Source organism: Athene cunicularia (assembly GCF_003259725.1).
Source record: "Athene cunicularia isolate RWA chromosome 4 unlocalized genomic scaffold, athCun1 chr4_part1, whole genome shotgun sequence".
Lineage (NCBI taxonomy): Eukaryota > Metazoa > Chordata > Aves > Strigiformes > Strigidae > Athene > Athene cunicularia.
Window position 1 is genome coordinate 28081726 of NW_020799098.1, and position 23717 is coordinate 28105442.

Genomic DNA, 23717 nt, shown 5'->3' on the forward strand with positions numbered 1-23717 from the left:
ACTCATGACCATCTGAAAGGGACACAATTTCAACTCATCATACATTGACAAATCAGCCAAACAATACCATTTCTTATTGCTATGATAAGCTGTAGGCTAAATAAAGAGTTTATAAACACAGAATTCCCTGATATTTGCATAGTCAACATTCTATGCACACACACAAGCTCCTCTCTACCTTGCCACAAACCTTCCTGTCTGGCCCTGGGGTAAACCAGGTAGCTGCTCTGTGCCTCTGTGTTGCTCTCTAAAATGATGAATAAAATACATTATTTTCTCATAGGAGCGATGACAGAATTATGCATTGGAGATTGTCAGACATTAAATATTACATCAGGTAAGGTAATCTTAGTCATTAGATGAGAACTTTGTTTCTGATTAAGCCTAAATGGCAAAACGTAGCTTATTATATTAAGCCTCATGAGTTAGTTTACAAATAAATTATCACAGAGCAGGGCAAAAAATGCAGCAACTCTTTAGCAGAAATGCTGGCTTGGATCCTAGAAACAGTTTATCTACATCAACAGTGCTGTGTGGCATACTTCAGCATTGGTTTTGAGAAAACTGTGTTCGAGATCCTTTCCACAAAAAAGTGGATGTCTATTCTATTCAACAGATGAATTGTCCTCAATCTTTGCAAGGCAGAGGCCATCATTTCCTAATAAACTCAGCATGCTCAAGAAACATGGAGCCACTTGTGCTGCAAAACATAGTTCTGCCAAGATATCATGGCTTGAATTCTGGTTCTGTTTCACATCACTCAAGGTTGCCTATACGGTCATTGTCATGATCTCACAGGCTGATGAAATCAGTAAAAAGTTCCTTTAACTGCATCTTAAATATTCCTATGAATCACCTTCTCTCTACAACAAAAGCCCCGTATATTCACTCTCTCTGTACCTGGAAAACTGGTTGTAGATTCATGTTTTCTTTTGACTCTTGAAATAGAAATCTTACCTGTTTCAGTTTTCTGAAGTTAGTATCTTCCTTTCTGAACTTCATAGAAAGGTTCACAAAAACAAGTGTACAGACACTCGCTACAGAAATTTTCAACTTTTAAACTTCGTGTTTCATTGCAAAAAAAGGATGTAACCACTAACATATACCTTGAACTGTATTATTCTAAATAACTGACAGAAATGTCAGCCTCAGTGGGATCTAGTTACAGGATGAGAGATCTAAATTATGTGTCTATGTATGACACAGCTGTTTACGCCCCCATTTAAGCCAGTCAACAAAAAGAAGTCTGAAGACCTATTCAGCTGAGCAGCAAGTCAGTATCTGTATTAGGATAAAATATATTGCTTTCTTGACTACTTCTATTATATTGATTTGATTGTTGTTGAATACTATGGGTGTTAAGGCACTTAATTCACACACAAATAGTTATCTGTAAATGTCTTCATCTGGAGGTGAATCTCATCCTTCTAGTCTAATAAATAAGCCAGAACATTCATAAAGAAAAAAGTTACCATAATTTATTGATATTCATGTTAAAAATACTTGAATATTGAAGAGGATTTTTAAATTTTCCCAATGCTTGTACATTTGTGCGAAATTATATATTCGAAGTTGATTTCAAAAATAAATTTCATATAAGAAAAACCTCAGATTCAGATTATACACATACAATAGTAGTAAGAAAACAAAACAAGATTTTATTTCAGATTTTTTTTTCCCCACATTTTACTTTACTTTTAAATACCCATGTTGAGAAATAAAGACCTGCAACATTTTCTTGATGAGTAGGTTCTAATAAAATTTTTGGTTTTGAAATATAAGACTCACCTGTTCTGCTGCCTCTCTTTTGACATTATAGGTATCCAAGTGTTCCTGGAGCTCTAGAACACTGAACTTCAATGTTTCTAGCAGGCCACAAGACATTAGCTGGAAGATAAAAGCAATCACCTCTGTAGTCATGTAACATCTGGCTATATTCCATATAGTCTAATATAAAAATTGTATAATTTGAAATTCCAAGTCCATATTTGGAAAAACAATCAAATTAGAATTAGTTGGGTACAGATCACTTGTGACACCTCTGAGTTAGTAAAGTAACACATGTAGCTATATCAGTTGAATGAGCAAACAACTGTTTTGATTCCAAAATTAGAAGGGTAGTACCTAGTTAGCACCTGAAAGATATTTCAAAGGGGTTTTTAGATCTTTCAGAAAAAATAATAATATTTGATATGCTCACGGCTAGTGTAAATAGAATAGCCTGCAGCAAGAAAAAAAGGTACTGCTGGATTGCTCCTGTAGCAACCTAAGGAGTGTCCGGTGAGGGTTACTTGCCCTTCTCAATATACAAACTATACCACCAGCAGAGGCTGCCGTCTAGGAACCAGGAACTGTCAAAACAGGAACTATTTGAAGAATTTTCTACCGTTAACGCCTGTCTTTTTTAACATAAATCAGAATCTCTTCTTACCTCAGGGGCTGCTACCTTAGCTTTGCTCCACACCATTTCTCCCTGTAATTTTATTTCCACTTAGGTTTTTCTTATTAATCCTTCTCCTGTCGCTTCCTGTAATAATCATGCCTCTAACAGGATGCTTCCTCCTACACACTGGTCATCCCTTGCACACATGAAGAGCTCTGTACTCTTCTCCAGTCTCTGTTACCTGGCACCTCTTGGTCAGTTTGAAAGTGCAAGCGCAAAGACTGTGATCACAAAATTGTGGCACGGAGAGTCACAGTATCCCACATTCCTCAGGCAGGGGTGGGAATGATGCTTACATGTTTTTTCAAATTAAGACAGGGCTACTCCCAACGTCTATGTCCACATCAACTAAGCAGCAAGTCATGGCTCTCTGACATGATGCCACTCTGCACTCAACATGTGCAATAACGTCAGTGGGCATCTTGTATCAGCACTAGGCTATGAGCCATTTCCAAATCACCCATGAACCTGTGCTTTGATGGAAGGGGGCATCTTTCTGCTGAAAACTACTTTCTGAATGAATCAAAGGCCCAATCTGAATCAAGTGCCAATCCTGTACACACCAGTAGATATCACAAAACCAAGATTTGTCCATGAATGTTATTTTGGATTAGCCATTCTTTCTTAGTGAAACGTAATCTGATAAACAAGTAGGTTCCTTTCAGTTAAATTATTTGGAGAGGAAAGATTTATCTACACAGTATTTGTCAATGTAACAACACTAATCCATGTATGTGCATACATATGCATATATGTATACTTGTGTGCATATATATATTTATTATTCCTTCTATATATGTGTGTGTGTGTGTATAATATATATGTATTTGCTTATTTTTTAAAACACACATGCTGTAACTCTTCTTGTGGCTTCTCATCCTAAAGAAATTTCTTCTTTTGACTAATTCTTACTACCTGGAAAGAAGCATAAGTTAAACAAAAAACAGTACACATGGTTCCCTTGAAATGCACTATTTGCTTCATGCTTTTTTAGTCCCCATATTCTAAAGTGAGAGCATAAGAACAAAGTTGCCCCTTTAGCACCAAGGGAAAAAAACAGGTCAGGAGAAGGGTCTCACACTGGGTCAAGGCCAAAGATCCATCTACCTCAGTCCTCCACCTGACAATGTCTAATAGCAGTTGCTTAAGGAAGGGCAGAACGGGGCAAGCATGTGGTGACCCACTTGCTCCAGAATGCTTTCTTTGTCAACATGTTGTTCTGCATATTAAAAAAAACTATCCAGGGCTATTTCTTTCATGAATCTCTTTAGCTGCTTTTTGAAAACATGAGCAGACACTGTAAAAAAGGACAGGGTTTCACAGTTTGATTAGGTATCACATGAAGCATCACCTATATTTGGTTCTGTATGTTTTGTAAATCACTGCTAGTTTAATTTGATCATCCTTAACATCAAATAAGACAACACCACAATAATTTCAATCACTTTTCTGTGATAATGAAGACATATATGGACAGATTTCTCTCCTAAAGAGCTAAAAATATCCCAGCCTGCATACTCATATCCTATATGGAAGTCTTTCCACCTATTTCACATACATGTTGTGGTCTTTCTTGGAACCCTTTTTAGTTCAACTGTATTTTCTCTGAGCAGGGGATCAGAACTGCCCCCAAAATTCAGGTTGTAGATATATTGGGGATATGTACATTAGCTCAATTCTAGCATAACTTTTTTTGACTGCTGCTGAACATTGAGCTGACTTCTCACATTAATATTTATTATGACCCAAGATTTCAAGTTGCATAACAACAAACCTTCATTGTATATTTGTAGCTAGAATGTTTTTCTCATGCATCGCTGAATATATACATAAACAATACAATCTAAAAAGGCAGAGTTGCTGCTAGATAAGTAGTCCTCTTTCTTCTCCTCTGTGGGAATAAACAGGGAAGGTAAAGAATAGCAAGGGAATTTAAGTGATACCTAGTATCAGTAAATTCCCTCACTGTTCATTGTTACAGCTGGAGGTTACTTTTGGAGAAAATGCACTTCTACCTTGTGTTTTTAAATGTTAATGATACACAGCGGCCACCTAATATTTTAATTTCTTTCTGATTTCAATTACAAAAAGAATATTTTTTTTCATCCCAGAATTATTCAGATGATTCCATTAGTGATGTCAGAGAGCAACCTTTTAAAAGGCAAAAATATAATTAACATATTTTATTCAAACCTTTAAAAATCTTCCCAAGCATTGCTATTTTCCAAATATTAAAGCTTCATTTTGTATGTTACATAAAAATGTTTAAACAGACAGATATTTCAGTGTGTAAGTTTATGAAATTTTTACCGTTTCCGCATCCACAAAGACTGTTGGACATTCTGAACATATCATCATCACTTCCAGAGAACTTTTAAATTTTGTTCCAATGCGCTGTAGACTTTCGCCAAGAAAGCTGACTGAATCATTTGTTATAGATACAAACTTTCTTTGAATGGTCTAGGAATCAAATCAGAAAAAGATTTATTTTACATTGTATTTTACTAGCCCTCCCTCTGGCTTTTTAGATTAAGAATTTCAGGGCTAATTGCCATTATGACAGCATATATTTTTGTCAATAAATTACAAAGTAATATATAATTCACTCCAAATATTCATGTAAAACTAGCTCCAGAAAATGCAATCAGTCAATACACAAAACCAGCCTGTATCTATAAAGACGATTACTCCTTTCACGTCTAGGCCTTTAGCATCAGTAGAGCTGGGTGACTATTTATCTTCATGCAGCATAGACAGTAGTTCAATTCATTTTCAAGTGTTTATGTTGCAGAAAATTATACACAGAGTTTTACAAGTCAGAATATGACCTCTGTAGCACAATCTCCAAAACTGCCACCTGCAGGGTTTCTACCTTCTTCAAAAATTAGTTCTATGTATATCATGTTTGATTATGTAGACTGTCAGGTCGAACTAATACAACACTGTGCTTTGCTATATATTACTTCATAAATCCTAGAAAGTTACATGTAGAATAAAAATATGCAAAGATATTTACAGCTGCAAAGTGTAGGAGCCAGAAGGCAAAATGAAAAGTCCAGTCAAACAGGGCATCCAGGCTCTCATTTAATCATTTTAACCCTCCTCTGTACCCAGTAGCAATTCCTCAGGAATGCTTCCTTGCCCAGGCTCAAGCCCTGGATTGCTATTGCCCCTTTTCCCAGAATATCCATCTTTCCAGCTGACTGAGGGATATCCTGTCAAGCCACAGAAAGTTGCCTTTGTTTCTAGCTCCCTCTTTAGTGAGCACAAGAGAATATGAACCCCCGTTTCACCATTTCAGGACACGAATGAATGTGTGAAAAGCAACTGCAGCTAAGCTTTTGTATAATACAGAGAAACTAAACTCCTGATGCCTAGATGAAGCAAAAAGACAAAAATCTAGAACGTAACAGGAATTTCATAATGCTGTGGCAAAATACTTATTTCAACTGAAAATGGAAAATAGGTATAGATTAGCAAACAAGTTATTCCATGGATAAGGTGGAGCATGAATTATTCACATGTAAATGACTTCATGGTGCTAACCCTAAACCTGCCCATATATATAGGATAAAATGCATGCTAGCATGGTAAAACAAAGTGCAGCTTTCACTGAGAAATTTATTATGATATACCAAACATCAGGTAAAATTAATGCTGGTGATATTAGAAAGGGTTGGAGTCGTAAGAACTTGGTTTGTAGTACTAAATCTGCTCCTAGCTCGCTTGGCACGTTGCCTATAAATAAAATGGATTAATTGTGCTTCTCCTATCACATAAAAAGTTGCAAAGAATAATGTACATCCAAGTGGCACCACTTTGAAAATGTAAAAACCCATCCCCTACATATAGGGAGGAGGAAGTGAGAAAAATTAAACCATAGGCATTTTGTGTTGGATATCAGATCTATGAGGTAAATGTAGTGAAACAGAGGTGTTTCCAGCTTTAGTGGATCTCCTGATGTTTCAATTATTTCTCTTCAGAAAAATACTTTTTCCCACATGACAGATGCAAGAGAAATTTCTCGTTTGACATGCTGCGATCCTGTAATAATGAATCCCGCAGAAAACACAGGAGGAAGACATTAATTCTGTAATCACCACAGAACATGGGTGATGTTAAAAAAAATGAAAGAAGGGACACAGCCTGAACTAAGAGCATACAAGAAACAACTGGGTTTTTTGAGCTGTTTGTTGTTGTTTTTTTTTCCTGAGGAGAATCACACCTAGACAATGAATACAGCAGACATCCTGTGCAAAAATAGTGTATAACCATATAACATTCTTTTAGGAACGTGTTGTGGGTTTTTTGTTTGCTTTTAATTTGCTTCCTTCCTAAGGCTTCTTGCTACCATAATCTTGAGGCTGTTGCAGTTATAGAGAGGAAGAACAGTTCTGAAATCAGGAGGAAAAGATTTCAAACAACCAACCATGCAATGGCAATTCACTGACCTGAAACAATCTTGAGAAGACATGAAATGTATAAACAGCAGAAGATCCATCTGTATCTGACAGCATTTGATTGACGTGGCAGCGCCATGCTTGCTCCTCATCATCATATGACACTGGTTGGAAAGCTGCCAATATGGCAGAAAGAAATGGTGAAGGAGGTGGGGATGTTTGTACTTCTGGGAAACCATCCTGTTCCTCTTCATCTTGGCTACGAATAACAAACAACAGAAATTAATTCCTCAGTAATTTTTTTAAGGAAAACAACCCCTTCATTTTGGTATGAAGAAAAAATAAGAATTTATAATTCAGGATAGTGTTTTGTAAAATAAATAATCAATCAATCAAGGTAACTATGAACCAAGAAAAGAGTAAAAAACAAACAATCAAAAACTTCTTCTACTGCAATATAAAAAAATTGCCTATACTCTCAAATACCTCCAAAGCTTATTAAAACATGTTATTTCTATGCATATCTACAGACAAAGGTCTATTTGCAGGTTATATATAGCTACTTACTGCACTATATATATATATATACATATATATACACACACACACACACACACACACACACTACTCAGAAACTGGTATTTTTTTCTTGCCCCCAACAACAGAATTAACATTCAATTCTTCAAATTTTTATTCATCTAAACATATGGTCCACCAATATCTGTAACAAATTTTAGCTTTCCTGAAAAGAAACACAGGAGCTCATTTAGCAGTGTATCACTATAACTGTCTTAAGTAACATCGTAAGTGAATGGATATAGATTGGAACACTTTAATTTTTACGGGCAATCAATTTAATGGGCCTTTGTTCAAAGAGCATTCTGCAGCCATACTTTCCATTAGACACCTAATATCCAATAAAAATATCAAACTATAAATTAACCAATGCTACTACTTACAATCATTAGCTTGATTGTTAAAATTTTCTGTATTACAAGGAATGATACATTTTGACAGTTCTTCTTCTATGACTGTACTTACACAGCAAAAATATGCATGGGAAGATTCCAAGTACAGATAATTTATTAAAATAATATTTTTAATACATAACATTTTTCTCTATAACAACCGCCTCATTCACACCAGCATCAAGCATGTCTTAAACATGTTGTAAACAAGAAGCTGGGGTGCTGTTTTTAAATACATTAATTTTGGTAGCACAAAGCTCAAAAGCTAAGATGCAATTCTTTTGAGTAGTATCTGTAAGAAAAGCTTCAAAAAGATTTTCAGGTATTTTCTAACTAGTGTATCAACCCTATATATCAACACCCCTGTTGCTCTTTAAACTAGAGCTATGGGGTTTTTTTGTTTGTTTGCTTAGTGTAAATAAACTAAAACCTTAAGAGATTTTTATTCAGTTGCACATTAGGAAATAAACTGCTGGTACCAGCCTTTAATTCTTCAAGGCATATTGCAGTAGGCTGTGTGTGGGATTACAGAAGTCAATTTCTCTGTCTCAGTCCCAGTAGAACCTTCTCAAACGACTTGGTCTTTAACAGCTCCTGTTGGGTCCTTTTCTGCAAAAGGCTCCTTAAATGATCTCCCTGACAGAATATACACTATGTTCCTATATACGCTGAGTCTATGTACTATTCAGTCTAAGCTTCTGAACCAATTTTTACTATGAACAATTTGGAAATTTTTTTTGTTTTAGTTTGGCGTTTTTTGTTTGTTTTCCCTCCTTCTTAGACTGTTACCTTCCAGGGACTAAGGGTTTCACTTTAAATATGACTCAACCAGCTAGGACTAACTATAACTTTTCCTCTCAATAGTTGTTTTTGTTCTCCATATTAAAAAAATGGGAAAAAGTTATTCTACTTTAAAATGCCTTAGAAATATGCAAGAGACTGATTACTGTTAACACCAAAAATAAACCTTGGGCAAATTCAAAGACAAACTGGCCTGACTCCTACAGAAGCTTTAATGAAAAAGAGTAATTTTTTTTTTCCCTGTCTCTTCCTGTCTTTGAGTGCCAAGATAGGTTCCTGCCATAACTCAGAGCAGTTCAAGCCCTTTTCTATGTTGTACTGTTTGCAGCTGGTGGCTGCTGAGAAGATGCTCCAAAACATCCTGTGAACATTTTTCACATTTCTGTCCTATTGATGATGATGAAATGTGCTAGATTTCTTTTTTTCAAGAGTTCTTATCTTTTCCTGAATGGCTGTTTTCCCTGTACCAGAAACAACTGCTGAGCAAACTATTGAGTATATTTGTTATATCAGATATGCAAAACATCACTTCAGATACTTGTATTATGGGATTCATGGAAAACCCCAGACCATAAGAAAGTTTACTTTGATTCATGCACTGGTAACATGTAATTTCTGTTACTTAGAAGCAATATTAATCTTACCTAGACAAACCAGAGAAGTCAGCTTCTTCTTCTTCACATCTCTCATCCAACTCTTTCAAAGCAAGAGTGACATCCTCTTCACAGATAGACTCAGAGTAGCTCTCGGGAGCTGCTGCCTCTGCTAGTTCTGGGGTCTCTTCCAACTCAAGAGAATCATGACAGACCAGGCAGTCTTGTTGTTCCTGTAGTAGATATGACCCAGTGTCTTCACTAGCAGTGCTAACCTGCTCATCCCTTACTGCTGAACTGCCTTCCTGTAAATCAAACATACTTTTATTACTTTTATGGTCAGGGCTTATGTGTTCTTATCAGTTTTTATTATGGTAATTTTATAAAAAAATGTTTACAAATACCCATTTATACTTTAAGCATTCATCTCTCTGAATTGCTCAATTTTACGTGAGCAAAGACAGGCAGTCTACTTGTAAAGTTTGTAACTTCTGGTTAACATTAATATCCTAGATTATGACATAACAAATACCATTTTTCAAATACACTCAATTAAATCTGTTAAGAGAATACTTCCAGAAAAGTATCTGCAAATAGCCTCAAACATATATAGATCACAACACACACATTCAAGACTTTGGTATTTTACTTTTCTAGGTAAGGACCAAAACAACTGCATCATGCTTGCCTTTGGGGTCTGGAACCAGTATAGAACATTTCTTCTGAGCAACTGAGCAACAGTGTGATGAACAGATGAACATCGGAAAAGGCACATTCCACTGTTTTTATTATTTTGCCATTACTGTTAATATGGGGAGCTTTAAGGGTTTAACCCCAAATCTCTAAATGTGGGCTTTAATTCACTGGCAATCATAAAGATACAGTAATTATACTCAGGTAGGTAATATTAGAATGACCCTTTCTCCGTTCCCTCTTCCTCCATTAGCATTATTATTAACGTCTCTATACTGAACAGAGCAATTCAAATTTACTAAATTTACGATGAATCCATTTGAAACCTTTTACTGGATTTCTGTGGAATAAAACCAACACTTTCTATCTGCTATTTCCTAAAGGCACAAATCATCACACATTTTCATTATTAGTGTGCTGGTCTTCCTCTGCTGGCATATCCAAGACTAGTCAACAAACCTTTAGACAGCCTCTAAGCATACACATCACTCATGGCTTTCATCAGTCTAAACAGGCCCTCTGACTGATAAATAACTGTACACATATTGGAAAAGACAATTCAGCTTTAAACAGAACTATATAATTTTGTTTCATAGTGATCCTAACATCTCACTTTGACTACGGTACTCCTCAATGTGAGATTGCTGTCATTTGACACAGCTGGTGACCTCACTTCTAATGCCTCTGTTGTAAAAGTTAAATCAGGAATTTTATGGCACAGAACAGCCACTTTGTCACACTGAGCAACCAAGGCACATGGAAATGCAGGACATCTTTATGATACTTCAGCAAAATAATTTGGACTAAAACCAATCTTCTTCTATTATAGATGTTAACATATGATACAGAGCTGCACTGATCATATATGGTAGATGTACACGAGGAATACACTTTAAGAAAATATTAAATTTACAGCTAAGTTAGTCTTCATAGTGCCATGACTCCTGATTTCTGAAGTTTTCTGCATGACATTTGACATGTCTTTACTACCAACAGGAATGTTCTTTAAGTGTCTTTAAAATGTGATTTATATAGTTGACAACTCCACGGAACCTAAGGAAAATTACTTCTAGTAAACCATTCCTTCATAAATCCACAGTGCAAATGAGTAAAATAGACAATCATTTTAGTCAGAAAATTTCATATACTTAAGCTTGTAAAGCTTATTGTATAAAACTGAAAATATTCTTGTAGCTAGACTGTAAATTCCCAACTGGAATATGAAATGTCCTTTTTTGCAAAGATACATGCTATTACTGGAAATCAGACAAATACATTTAAGTAAACTATTTACTTAAATCTTCAGCATCTCTACAAGAGAAACAAGGAACGTAACTGCATCTAACCAGCACACACACTTGTTTTTTAAATAAGAGCTGCATTTTTTTTAACCTTAGATACATTTTTATACATATTTATTTATGTTAAAAACATTTTGATAACTGACACTTGGCATAAAATGCTTGTGTTGAGTTACATATAAAGCATAGGAAAAAACAAGTGCACTATGCTGCAAGTTGTGCAGTATAAGAATTCAGAAAAAAGTTAGTTTTACTGGCTTCACACATTTTTCAAAGTGAGTTGACAGTGTGCATATTTTCAAGCTCATTATGTTAAGAGGCATAAAGCCAGCTCTCCCTTTTAGCAACAAAATCCAACTAGATAGCTAACTCTTGTAGAGAGATAACTTTGAGTGTTTGAACTGTGCTTGAAGAAAACATATGTATATGATTGATTCCCATGTTTTAACAAGCACAAAATAAACCTGGAACACATCATATTTAGTGACTGCATTTATATGCACTTGTAGTCTTTTTTTTTTTTTTTGTGATATAGCATTTTTTTCTGGATGTTGCTTAATCATTAAATTACTTTACAGCCCAGTTTAAGTGTTTTCATTATTTTGAGTGACATTTGTGTGCTTTTTTGTGTGAATGTTTTCACCTGGATTTTCAGAAGTATAGTGATTTTATAAAAGAAGCTTCAGGAGAACAATGAATCCAAGTATAAAGGCATTCTTGGAAAGAACGATGAAAACATAAAAATGAGTTACAGCCGAAAATGTATCACAAGTGAACAATGGAGAAGACAAAAGTTCTACTGTGGTGAATTTCAGTCTATAAAATCCCATCTTATATATTGCTTTTCCTTTTTGAAATTGTAACATAAAACATTTATCCTATGTGGAGAAAAAAAAAAATCCAGATTAAGTGTTCCTTCTCATCCAAAATCCTGTTGGAACAAAAATACTTGTAGATGAGCAGCTGAAGCACTCACAGAACAATTTGTATGATAATCTAAGCACAAATGCTGTACAAAAGTTGAGACAATTTACCAACTGCAATGTAACCAAACACTTAAAAAAAATGTAGATAATCATAATGGATAAATATGAAAAATGTGGGGAAATGATACTTTATAAAAGTCACAATACTACAGTTTTTCAAGGTGAGGGTTTTATCACAGGAAAGCAGTCACCCACACTTTCCCTTTGTTGTACTCTGTCCTCTGTTCTGACAGTTATCTTTATTAAATGTTAGCTAGGTGGATGGTTTGCCTGTTAGCAAGAGTGATTTTCTAGGTAGCAAACAGGTAGACTACAGCCTTTGTTCAGAAATCCCAGGCACCTGAACCAGTCAGTTGACTGTTTAAAACACGTTGGCTGAAGACTCATTCTTAAGTGTAAACTGAGCACTGGTTATTCAAAATATAGGAATAGCTTAATTTTCTGGAAAACTCAATAAAAGTGTATGTTCTGTTAAAGATGGGATTAGCAATGCTTATCCAAATAAAAATAATTTTGCCAGTAGAATCAATAATTTTAACTGAAAAGATAAAAAGTCCACCTAAACCAAGCCACTTCAAGAAAAAACCCAACATATTGAGGTTTTAGCTACAACTGCTAAAAATTGTAGGAATTGTAGCAGATGAGAGTTTTATTTTAAATAAGAGTTTTTAATTTTAAATTATTCAAAAGATTTTAAAAACCAAGAAACTGAAGTACTCACAGATTTGCAGGCAGCCATTAGCTTGAAATATGTCTCAGTCCACACAGGCCTTTCCAAAAAAAGTGTACCACTAGTATCTGGTCCTTTTAAAGGACTATTTAATGGAACCAACTGCTAACACAGCTGGCCTGAGGTTTTACTCCCACATAGCACCAATCACATTAACCCAAAGAAAGGAAAAAAAAAAACAAAACAAACAAACAAAAAACCAAAAAAAAGGAAAAACGGGGGAAATAAAAAAAAGTATTTGAAAGAAAATGAGAAAATGTTGCTCAAGAAGGATTTCAACCATATCAAGGTAAAAGCATCTTGAATATTAGCCTATTTTCATTCTGCACCATGAAATGATCATTATCAGCCCTTCAAGAATATTTTTAACCTGTGGTAAATTCCCTCAGTCCATCCCAACTAGTTCTCATACTGAGGGAACATTTTGTAAGAACATTCCAACAGGTTAGAAATATTAAAAGCAAATCAAATGATCAGTGTAACAGATGAAATTTCAGTTGAAAAGAAAGCCAAAGTTGCTACTAAAACACTAGAAGGAGCCCAAATCAGCCATGCACCAGCCCACATTTCTCCCCACCTCAGGCAGCTGGTTGCTAGAGTTATCTAGAGGAGAAGCCTCCAAACTTGGGGTCTCAGTTCTGATTTGCAGCACCTCTTCTGTTCCCACACTGCTAGTGGAATCTTGAGACTGAAGCGATAAACCAGCATGATCTAATATTGTTTCGTCTATGGCAGAATCACTGTTTAACTAAGAGATAAAAGAAAGAAACATTAAATTCTTCATAGTTTATCAAATGCATAAATTACAGGAAAAACACACATTAGTTTTGAAATAGGCTGTTTCAGTATGGTCAGCTATTTGAAATTACTTACATATTACGAGTTTAACAGCTTTACACTAAAGCCATTACAAGCATCACATGCATTTCTGTAACGTTTAACTTTGAAGAGAAGTTCAAAGTTATCCTTGGGATAAAGAAAATTATTTCCTTTCTTGTTCTTAAAGGTCTTTGGCACTAGTGAAATGCTAGACCAAAAACACCGAAGAGCAGAGCTCTTTGTTATAGGCAACATTAATATGAACTTTGCCTGAAGTCTGAAAAGCAGTATACTATCCCTGCTGCTCTCCATCCAGTCATTTTTTTTCCTAATTTCATTTAGGTAGTACAGACATATTTCCAAGCAACCACTATTCCTGATTTTCTTCAGTTATATGTAAACATGCTTCAAAATCCATAATTAAATTGCAATTTCAATGGTTAAACACAACTGAGGCTCCCATGGGATCACTTAGTGCTCTTGTTCTTATTTAGTATTTTTGGAGTTTTTTGAAGCTAGGAATCCAGAGACACACACTTTACATGTAACACATGTAATTTTGCACTTAGATTTAAACAAGCATAGTGGGTATAAGGACACCAAAAAAACATGAATGCTATACTGGAATTATAACCCTGTTATGCACCACCACTTTCCCTTCATTGATGTTGTTATGAAAAAGAAGCTTAGCCACATTAATTTAGGTCCTCTTTAGTTCACTTACACTGAAACTGTGAGCCATACTTATCCATTAAAAGTGCAAATGAAAGCTTAAGTTAAGAAAGAAAGATTCCTTTCATAGAAAAACAACTTACCATCTGTGAACGAGATAGTATCTGACTTGCAGTCAGGGCTGCTTCTTCTTCTGAAGACTCATCAGTATCTTCCTGATTCGTCAAGTTCAAGCTGGGTGTGCTACCAGAGTACTGACATTCTTGAAGAGATGGTGTGTCTCCTTTGTCAATACTGTCAAGAGAGCGCCTACGAACACCCCAGTTGAAGTTGTCCATGCTTTCACCCTGTAATAAAAGAAGTTTGCACACATATGTATAAACAAATTTCAACATAATAACATTAATACACAAATGCAACACAGAAAACACAAGTACTCAACACATTACAAACAGAGTTTCAATCAGCCCTTTAATTTTATTAAAATTTTAAATACCTTGTTAAATGATGTTTGTAGATAAAGTATATGGCAAATGAAGTAGAAGTCTTTTGAATATCTTCTTGCAAAGCGACTCAATATATAATCTATAACTATATCAGTATTAATTTTATATATCTGACCAGAAAGTACAACACGACAGACAACAACAGATGAACAAGCCACGGCACCAGGCTGCAACTTACCTGCAGCTCCTGGTTAGCAAAAAGGAAAACACATATAATTAGAAAGAACGAGGACAAACACTTAAAGATACTCTAGAACCAGGGAAAAATGTTTTATTACATAAGATTTGCCAACAGTAAAAGACTGATTCAAGCTCTGAAAAAAAGCTTTAGTCAAAAAGCTAGTATTTAAAATAATTTATCTTTCTAATGGGAGATTGATTTAAAAAAAATAAACTGACGACAAAACACTAAAACCAGCATGCTTATGATACATTTTCTCTAGCGTAACATGTAAAGCAACTGTTTCAACAAACATTAGATGAAATTCTTTAACTAACACACATGAATCTAAACTGACCACATCCAACTGACAAGGCACCATCAACATTAATTATATACAGGTTGTAGAAAAAACAATATCTTCATTAACTGTTTTACCAGCTACTTTGCGTCAGTTTCTTGAAATGCACCCTAAACACCAATAGCTGGATCCTTTCTGTTTGCACATTTTAAAGCTGGGATGCTTGGTTTTCAGACATCCAACATACTACGTGAAATTCGTATCTTAAAAACACTATTGTTTTAATTCACAAGTACAATAACCATCTTTGATTTTCTCAAGCACTTTGCCAACCTTCAACAATTCATCTAGGTAAGATGCAAAACCTTATCAGTTCACTTCACCAGTCTACAGACAGTTACTAAAATACCACATCTAGCCCAAAATGAGCAAGTATGAGTTCCAAAACTACTCTAACAGAGAGAGCATCTCTTGTAGAGACTTAAATGAGATCTCATGATGCATTAAATGTGCAAAGCAAAGTAAACATATTGTAGTCTCTTTTAGTGATTTTTTTTTCTCCAAAAAAGGTGAAAGTGTGTAAAGTTGTGGCAAAGCAAAAGAATCCCAATGACTACTGTGGGCTGAAGCACTTAAATTTAATCTGAATATTACTCAGACTTTAATGGAAAAGCCCCAGTTCATGCTGTTGACACTTAATTACTAGCAACAAAGAACATTCTATATTTGTGGTGTAAAACTAGGCAGCTCATATCAAGTGCACAATCTACGTGTAATGCCTTAAATTTGTATAATCTGTGCTTTAGCTTTTTTTTTTTTCTTTTTCTCAAGTATAGCATTACATGTTGCATACAGGCAAGTAATGAGAAATAAACTGCCTTTTCTTCATTATGATCTGCTATTAAAATAATATAGAAAATGAAGTTAAAGATTGACTTGGTTTGGCAAAGTTTTCAACTTTTGGCATTCTACCTGCAAAGCCCCATCTAGTGTCGAAATAATGTTTTAGTGCTGCTGAGCCTTGATTCTAAACTACTTGCATTCACTATGGGAAATTATATCTGTATAGTGTGTGGCCACATATATTCAATAGAATATAATGCGCCTGTACTTTTCCTAGAAGGTTCAAGTGAAGCAATATACAGGAAGAATGAAGAAACTGACATAAACCCAAGATATTAGGGAGGTAAAAAGCAAGATTTTGTGAAAAAGGCTAGATTAATCAGGGGAAGAAAAATCTTGTTGTTTAGATAGGCAGATATTCTTAGTAGCTTGTTGACTCATGACCTGCAAGGGTCTCCATTACTAATTCAGTATTTTGTATAGACTGTAACAAAAGTACCAAAAGAAACTTTAAAAAAATTTGATTTCTTCTTCCCAGTCCTTTTACAGTCATACTTTTAAGCTTCAGCAAATTCTGATCTGAAGCCTTTTATTTTATCCCAAACAAGTAACAACTGTTAACAGAATCTTTACTATTTCTCAATATTTAGTTTTGGTTTACCTCCCCTCTCTCTTTTTTGACAGGAAAAGTAGAGTAAATGTAAGAACTGCAACAAGCCCCAAATATAATGTAGAAGTCAATGCAAGCAATTATGGCGACCAAGTCAATCATATATAATGAGATAGTATATCATACAGTTTGTAACTATGAAAGCTATTCTCTTCATGTTTTCAAAATGCAGAAACATATCAGGAAAAAAGATTATGCCATTTTCTTAACATATTGTTCCATAAATAAGTTTCCTACTGCATGATACCCAGGTGTTCATTCTGTCAGTCTTATACTGTCATATCACTTCACTTTCAGATTTAAGTCACTTGACTCCTCCCTGCCTCCCCAATCCCAACTTTCTCCCCAGAAAACACCCAACAATTTGCAACAACTTAACACTTCAAAGTTTGTGACACAGGTTTCTTTATCATGCAAGTTCAATCACGTCATAAATTCTTCCCAACAGGATTAGTTAGAAGAGATGCCAATTCTTTAGAACTGCACCAACATAACCTAATTTTTAAAACGTTCTCAAATGGAAATACACAGAAGAAATCCCAAGGTCTCACCTCTGCATCTTCCAATTCAACATCTAAAAAGTCAAAGTCTTTAAAAACTCCAAATTGTTGCTCACTGGTATTGTCTTCTACAGCCACTTCCTCCTCTTGAATTACTTCTTCTGTTGCTGAAATAAGACTAGTTTGTTGATCTCCAACTTCCAAGTCTTCATTAGAAGAAAACACAACCTGCAGATATGGGTAAACATAGAAATAAAAACTTACAAGTTGCATAACTCCAGAGGACAGCTATCCTGCTTCCTGCAATTTAATGGCATAAGTGGCAGTTCACATACCACTATAATGATAATACTAGTGCAATTGCAGACTGCAATTGCTTTCAACACTAGTCGGATTTTAAACTACATCTTTAAATGAGTGATATTCTTGCCTTAATGTAACTGAGAATTGCAAAGCTACAAATAAAGAGAAAAATACATCCCCAAATTTTCATTTTCAGAACCACAATATTAGTCAAAATTAAGAGCAAAAAACCAATCATAATATTCATCCACATGACACACACCATATTATTTTCACCTTCCAATTTTTGTGGAAGGACTGTATACCTAATCTTTACAGATTAAAATCTGCTGTTTATTTCCATTTGAACTTTAAAAATCTCTTCAGTTTCATCTTTTAGGCACTTAATTTCAATTATTTTAACCTCATCCACTAGATTTAAGATCCACCTCCCATCAATATTTTTCCCCAGTTAAGAACCACAGAATCAATCATAGAAAGGTTTCAGTTGGAAGGGGCCTTAAAGACCATCTAGTTCCACCCCCCCCGCCATGGGCAGGGACACCTTCCACTAGACCAGGTTTCTCAAAGCCCCGTCCAACCTGGCCTTGAACGCTGCCAGTGAGGGGGCAGCCACAGCTTCTCTGGGCAACCTGTGCCAGTGCCTCACCACCCTCACAGTAAAGAATTTCTTCCTTAGATCTAATCTAAATCTACTCTCTTTTAGTTTAAAACCATTACCCATATCGTATCACTACACTCCCTGATCAAGATTCCCTCCCCATCTCTCCCGTAGCCCCCTTTAAGTACTGGAAGGCCACTATAAGGTCTCCCTGGAGCCTCCTCCAGGCTGAACAACCCCAACTCTCTCTGCCTCTCACAAGGGAGGTGCTCCAGCCCACTGATCACCCTCATGGCCTCCTCTGGACCTGCTCAAGCAGCTCCATGTCCTTCCTATGTTGGGGGCCCCAGAGCTGGACACAGTGCTGCAGGTGGGGTCCCATGAGAGCAGAGTAGAGGGGCAGAATCACCTCCCTCGACCTGCTGGTCACACCTCTCAATGCAGCCTATGATACAGTTGGCTTTCTGGGCTGTGAGTGCACATTGCTGGCTCACAGTCAGTTTTCCATCCATTAATACCCCCAAGTCCTTCTCCTTAGGGCTGCTCTCAATCCACTCATCACCCAGCCTGTATTTGTGCTTGGGATTGCCCTGACCCATGGGCAGAACCTTGCACTTGGCCTTGTGGAACTTCATGAGGTTTACACAGGCCCACCTCTCCAGCCTGTTCAGGTCCCTCTGGATGACATCCCTTCCCTCCAGCATGTCAACCACACCACACAGCTTGGTGTCATTGGCAAACCTGCTGAGGGTGCACTCAATCCCTCAGGAACTTCTATGTCACTATAAAAGCCAATATTCTAGATGACAACCAAGGTAGGCTACTCACTTTATTTTAAAAGCTCTTAACGTCATCACCACCATTAAGCTTAGTATGCCTATGGGGTTCTTTTCTATGCCGTACACAGAAGTAACACCATTGGCCTACTTTTACTCAACAGTTAAGACTATTGTTCCTACTGATATCCATGCTAATTTGAAGGCATGTGATCTACTGGTCATTTTCAATGGATTTTATGGTATTTTCAATACAGCATCAACATTGTTGCAGTCCTCAGCCATTGCTGCCCCTTCTCTCTAAAGTACATCTTATTTATAATAGACTAGATAGAGATTTACTCAGAACAGGGGAGACCTACTTCAATCCCTGCTTCTAGCCAAGACAATTAAAATTATTATGTGCAATCTCAGACATACAACACACTATCCTGGAGTGGCAGTGTAGTTCCGCTCTTCTGTGAGGAAGTATTAAGGATTAGTCTGATAAATGGAGCTCCTTAGTAGTTAACTAATTTAATTTGGAGAGGAAATATTTGAGTCCAGTCCAAAGACTTAAAAAAATATTGTTTTGATAACCATATAAGATAAAAATTTATAATTAATCCTAGTAGTTTATATTTGCTTTAGAACATATAATCCTCCCCCTGTAAGACTGACCTAAATTCACTGAGGTGGCAACATTGGTTTTGGCTGAATGTAAATACTGTTTTGAAACCTGTCTAGTAAAGAACAGTGCCCACTGGACTTCTTGGTACTTCATTACTTATGATTCTAAATATTTTTAGTTCTTTAACTGGAATTGTTGAACAAAAAATAGTTTGTCAAAAACAGCTGTTGTACCTTAGCCAATACCTGAAATGAAATAGCGTTCTCATTACTGGACTTTAAAAAACAAAATAAACCACCATCATTACTTACTGAAGGATTCTTGGGAAGACCAGATTCTGGACCACACAGAGAAAGCACATTCATTAGCTTCTCCCTAGTTCTTCTCTGAAAAATACAGCAAAGAAAATAACAGGGCATCTGCTGGAAGTCCAGGTAAAAATGTAAAATGCCTGCATTTCTAACTAGTCATCTTGCATGCTGACATCCTCTAAAAAGAATTTCACCATTTTTTCTTTTCACCAGTATTAGCTTTTAGTTTCTGCTACATTAATTTACTGTTTTGCTAAGGCACAACATAGGTTTCAAATTACACTTCAACAAATTTTTTTTAAAATATATTCATAAACACTGTCTATAATGTATATATAATGTGTTTGAGACACAAGGTACCTGAGATAGCTGTGGTCTCTTCCAACTGACAGGAACTAATGCATTTGAATTTGAGCCTGATGAAGTTGAAGAAGTGCTCCGGGTGACAGCAATGACTTTTGGCTTCCCGTTTCTACCAGCTGCACTGTGTTGATCACCATACTTATTCCCAATAATTGGTGTCTAAAACAAATAACAATTACCTACTTAAAATTCAAATCTATATTAGTAAAGACTACACCTTTGGTTTCAGAATTTAGTATTATATAAAACATAGGGGGGTTGGTCTGTTTTTAAGCAATCTGTGAAGCCCATGCCTAATCCACTGAGTATCGGTATACTGGGAAATACAAAGATGAATACTTCTACCCTACGCAGCAGGCTGCCATTTTGCCCACTTAAGGCTTTTTGAATTGTGCAAGTTTTAAGCTCACAATCCAGTTGTATTTTTTAAATACACTTTAAAAACAATTGTGTTCTAAGTTTAAAAGGTGCAAAGCTTCTTTTATAGAATCATTCACAGACATGAACAAATTGTTTTCACAAAAACTTCATTAACACACACACACTTCCGAAAACCAAAGATCAAATTCAGCCCTTCTGACAGAAAATGCTACTCCAATGAACTCTGTGAGAATTCATCTTCTCTCTCAATTATCTGCATGCACTGAAATTTCCAGTGAGGAATTCACTTACCAATTTAAGTAATGCTCCTAAGACATCTGTATCTCCAATCATTATCTAGGGTCAGCTTCAACCAGGAAACCTTACTTCTGAATACTTTTGAAGTTTCTACAATTTTCACATCTCTATATTACACTGCAGTCATTTGGCTACCCTCCTCTTTGTAGACATAGAGTAAGTATCAGCTGTATTAATATATTATTTTCAGTTCTAATGAAACCTAACTGGGGGGTAAGGGTGTTGGTTTTAACTACTAGAAATTTATCTCCAGTTGTGTCCATCTCACGACAAGGTTGCTATACTCTGTACCCTACTCTCTCTTCTAAATTTTATCTGCCTTCCAAAGTCACACCAAAACTGCAGTACAGGGTTTTAATCCTCTCAGCCCTTGAATGCACAACCCTTCATTTGATGAAAGTCTGCCATGTTCAGCTGCAAGCAGCAGCCAGCTGCATTAGCCTGGTCTCTGACACAGCTGAAATACCCTTGAGAATAATCCTACTGACTTTTAGTAAATAACTCTCCAGACATTCAAAGGAAAAAAAAAGGCAAAACCAAAAAAGAATACAAAGTTTATCTTTCAGTATGACTCTAATTACGTGTATGTAAAACTTCAACATCAGCCATTCTTTAAAATGATATTTATTTAAAAATATATAAATGTAGAAGGCTAACAGAAAACAAATCTGAGTTTGCCACAGAAAGTCATTACTGCACTGTAATTTAAATATAATAATTACCTCTGATATATCAAAATGAAAATCTAAGGTCTTCCCAGGTAGCTCTTTGGAGACATTATTAAAAATTTTTGTGAAAGAGATTTCAGGAGAACCTATGTCACCTCCATAAGACTTTGGAATATCATTAGGTACAACAAGGCTTGCTGACCGAGACACCACCAGTTTCAAAATATTAAGGGCTTCCTTCCAATATGGACTCTAAAAAGAACATACAGAAATCACAAAACAATCACTTCAAAAATGTCAGCCATTTTTAATGTACAGTGAGATTTTGCACTGATTCATTGCAAGATTCCCAAACCAGAAAGCTCTAATCTTCTACAGGTGGCTGCAAGGTGCTAACACAGGTGGGCAGCTTTGGACCTCAAAGTGCCAGGAATGCAGCACAGCAAGGTACCAGGTCATCCCACAGTAGGCAGTCGGGTGCAGCCAGGCAGGCTCAGTAGCTCTAGGTCACAGTGCCAACCATACCAGACTGTTCCATGTCTCTCACTCTCTGTATTCTCACTACATTTTTTACCACTGGAGTATCTGCCCTTCATGCCCCAGAAGATAAAAATCGATAGCATTTAAAAGCCAAACAACTTTCACCTCCTGGCATCTTTAATTATTTTACACTTCTGAGCAGAGTAAATTGAATTTGAAACAGACAAAACTGCTCTGTGCTTTGTACTTCCTCACACATTTCAAAGTTCTTAAAAAAAAAAAAAAAAAAAAGAGCAAGCAAAAACATTTACAAGGTTTTTATGCAGTATCAAACCAATGGAGTGCTTAAAAAAGCCAGGGCAAAAGTATGAGAACATAAGATGCAGAGCCCGACTTGAGTACACTCTCCTTAAAAAGATGATTAAGGTAATGTAAATAATTCAGCAGTTTCAACTACAGATTGCAGAGCAAATCACAGAAGAGACTTAAACCAAAAGCAGCACCTTGGGAGGTTTAAGATTTACACTCCTGAAAATGTTACATGTCTACCTGAAACTTAAATCTTCTAGTTTTTGAAGTTAGCGGGATATCTGCTTTTTTTTTTTTTTTTTTTTTTTTTTTTTTTTTTTTTTTTTTTTTATTAGGATGCCATGTTTGTTCAAATATTTTTTTAATGCATTAAGGCTTTTTGCATTAAGGTTTTCAAGGCTCTAAGTAGTATAAGCTTCTTAAGGGTAATGAGAGTCCAACAATCTCCTGAATTTCTATGCATCATAAACATAAATTAGTCTCAAACTTGAATCTCCCTATAGCAACTTAAACTTATTAAGATCATTGTGATTGCAGAGGACTAAAAAAAAAATCAGCTTAGTTGCATCACATTTAAACAAGACACGTTCAATTATGGTCTTTTCTTCTGTTATTTATAGTAACATGTTTTATTGTATCAAAAATATATAGGCTTGTCTGCAATAGTTTTTTTGATAGTACCATTATTTTGATGGCTAGTATCTTCTAATTAAAATTATATTCCATAGTAGTGTGGGCTTATATAGAAACCTCAGATAAAGGTTAGAGGCAAAGCAAGCAGCTGTCAGGCCATGAAAACTATAGTTATGCTAATCATTTCATTTTGCCTAATGCACTCTGACAGGAACACAATATCTAAAGTACATATCCATCAATAACAAAACATCCAGGGAACACTACTTTTCTTGGTTAATTATGATTGAACCATTTGACTGAACTAGATTTGGCAATAATGGAATTCAGGAAAAAAGAAAAGGGGAAGGTGGGGGGAGGCTGTTGTGCACTGAAATGGTTTTATGCTCCAGGCATTTTTACAAAATCTTTCAGTAAGATGATAGAGCTTCTTCCCTGAAATAGGTTTTCAGTAAATTGTGTTCCAAGTACAAAGGATCAAATTACCTAAGGCAAAACACGGTTGTTCACCTTTAGGGGACTTTAATAAAAAGCGTACTCAAATTTGTTAAGATGCACCTTAATGTTCCTCACAGATATATTAGTGAAAGTGATTTAAA

General features: G+C 35.8%; 1 protein-coding gene across 15 annotated transcripts in view; it reads right to left on the minus strand.

Annotated features, from left to right (window-relative positions):
* FRYL (FRY like transcription coactivator) overlaps nucleotides 1–23717 on the minus strand; it is a 168898-nt gene that overhangs the window by 10677 nt on the left and 134504 nt on the right. For 10 of the 15 annotated variants that reach the window (XM_026846615.1, XM_026846614.1, XM_026846617.1 and 7 more), the window contains 11 exons: nucleotides 21751–21948; nucleotides 20348–20509; nucleotides 19988–20062; nucleotides 17438–17614; nucleotides 15091–15099; nucleotides 14550–14753; nucleotides 13493–13663; nucleotides 9257–9510; nucleotides 6895–7102; nucleotides 4754–4903; nucleotides 1789–1887 (listed from right to left, as the gene is read on the minus strand). In XM_026846615.1, coding sequence (XP_026702416.1) covers nucleotides 1789–1887; nucleotides 4754–4903; nucleotides 6895–7102; nucleotides 9257–9510; nucleotides 13493–13663; nucleotides 14550–14753; nucleotides 15091–15099; nucleotides 17438–17614; nucleotides 19988–20062; nucleotides 20348–20509; nucleotides 21751–21948 — 1707 coding nt within the window. The remainder of the gene's footprint in view (nucleotides 1–1788; nucleotides 1888–4753; nucleotides 4904–6894; nucleotides 7103–9256; nucleotides 9511–13492; nucleotides 13664–14549; nucleotides 14754–15090; nucleotides 15100–17437; nucleotides 17615–19987; nucleotides 20063–20347; nucleotides 20510–21750; nucleotides 21949–23717) is intronic. The other 5 variants (XM_026846616.1, XM_026846611.1, XM_026846610.1 and 2 more) reach the window with 1 other exon arrangement.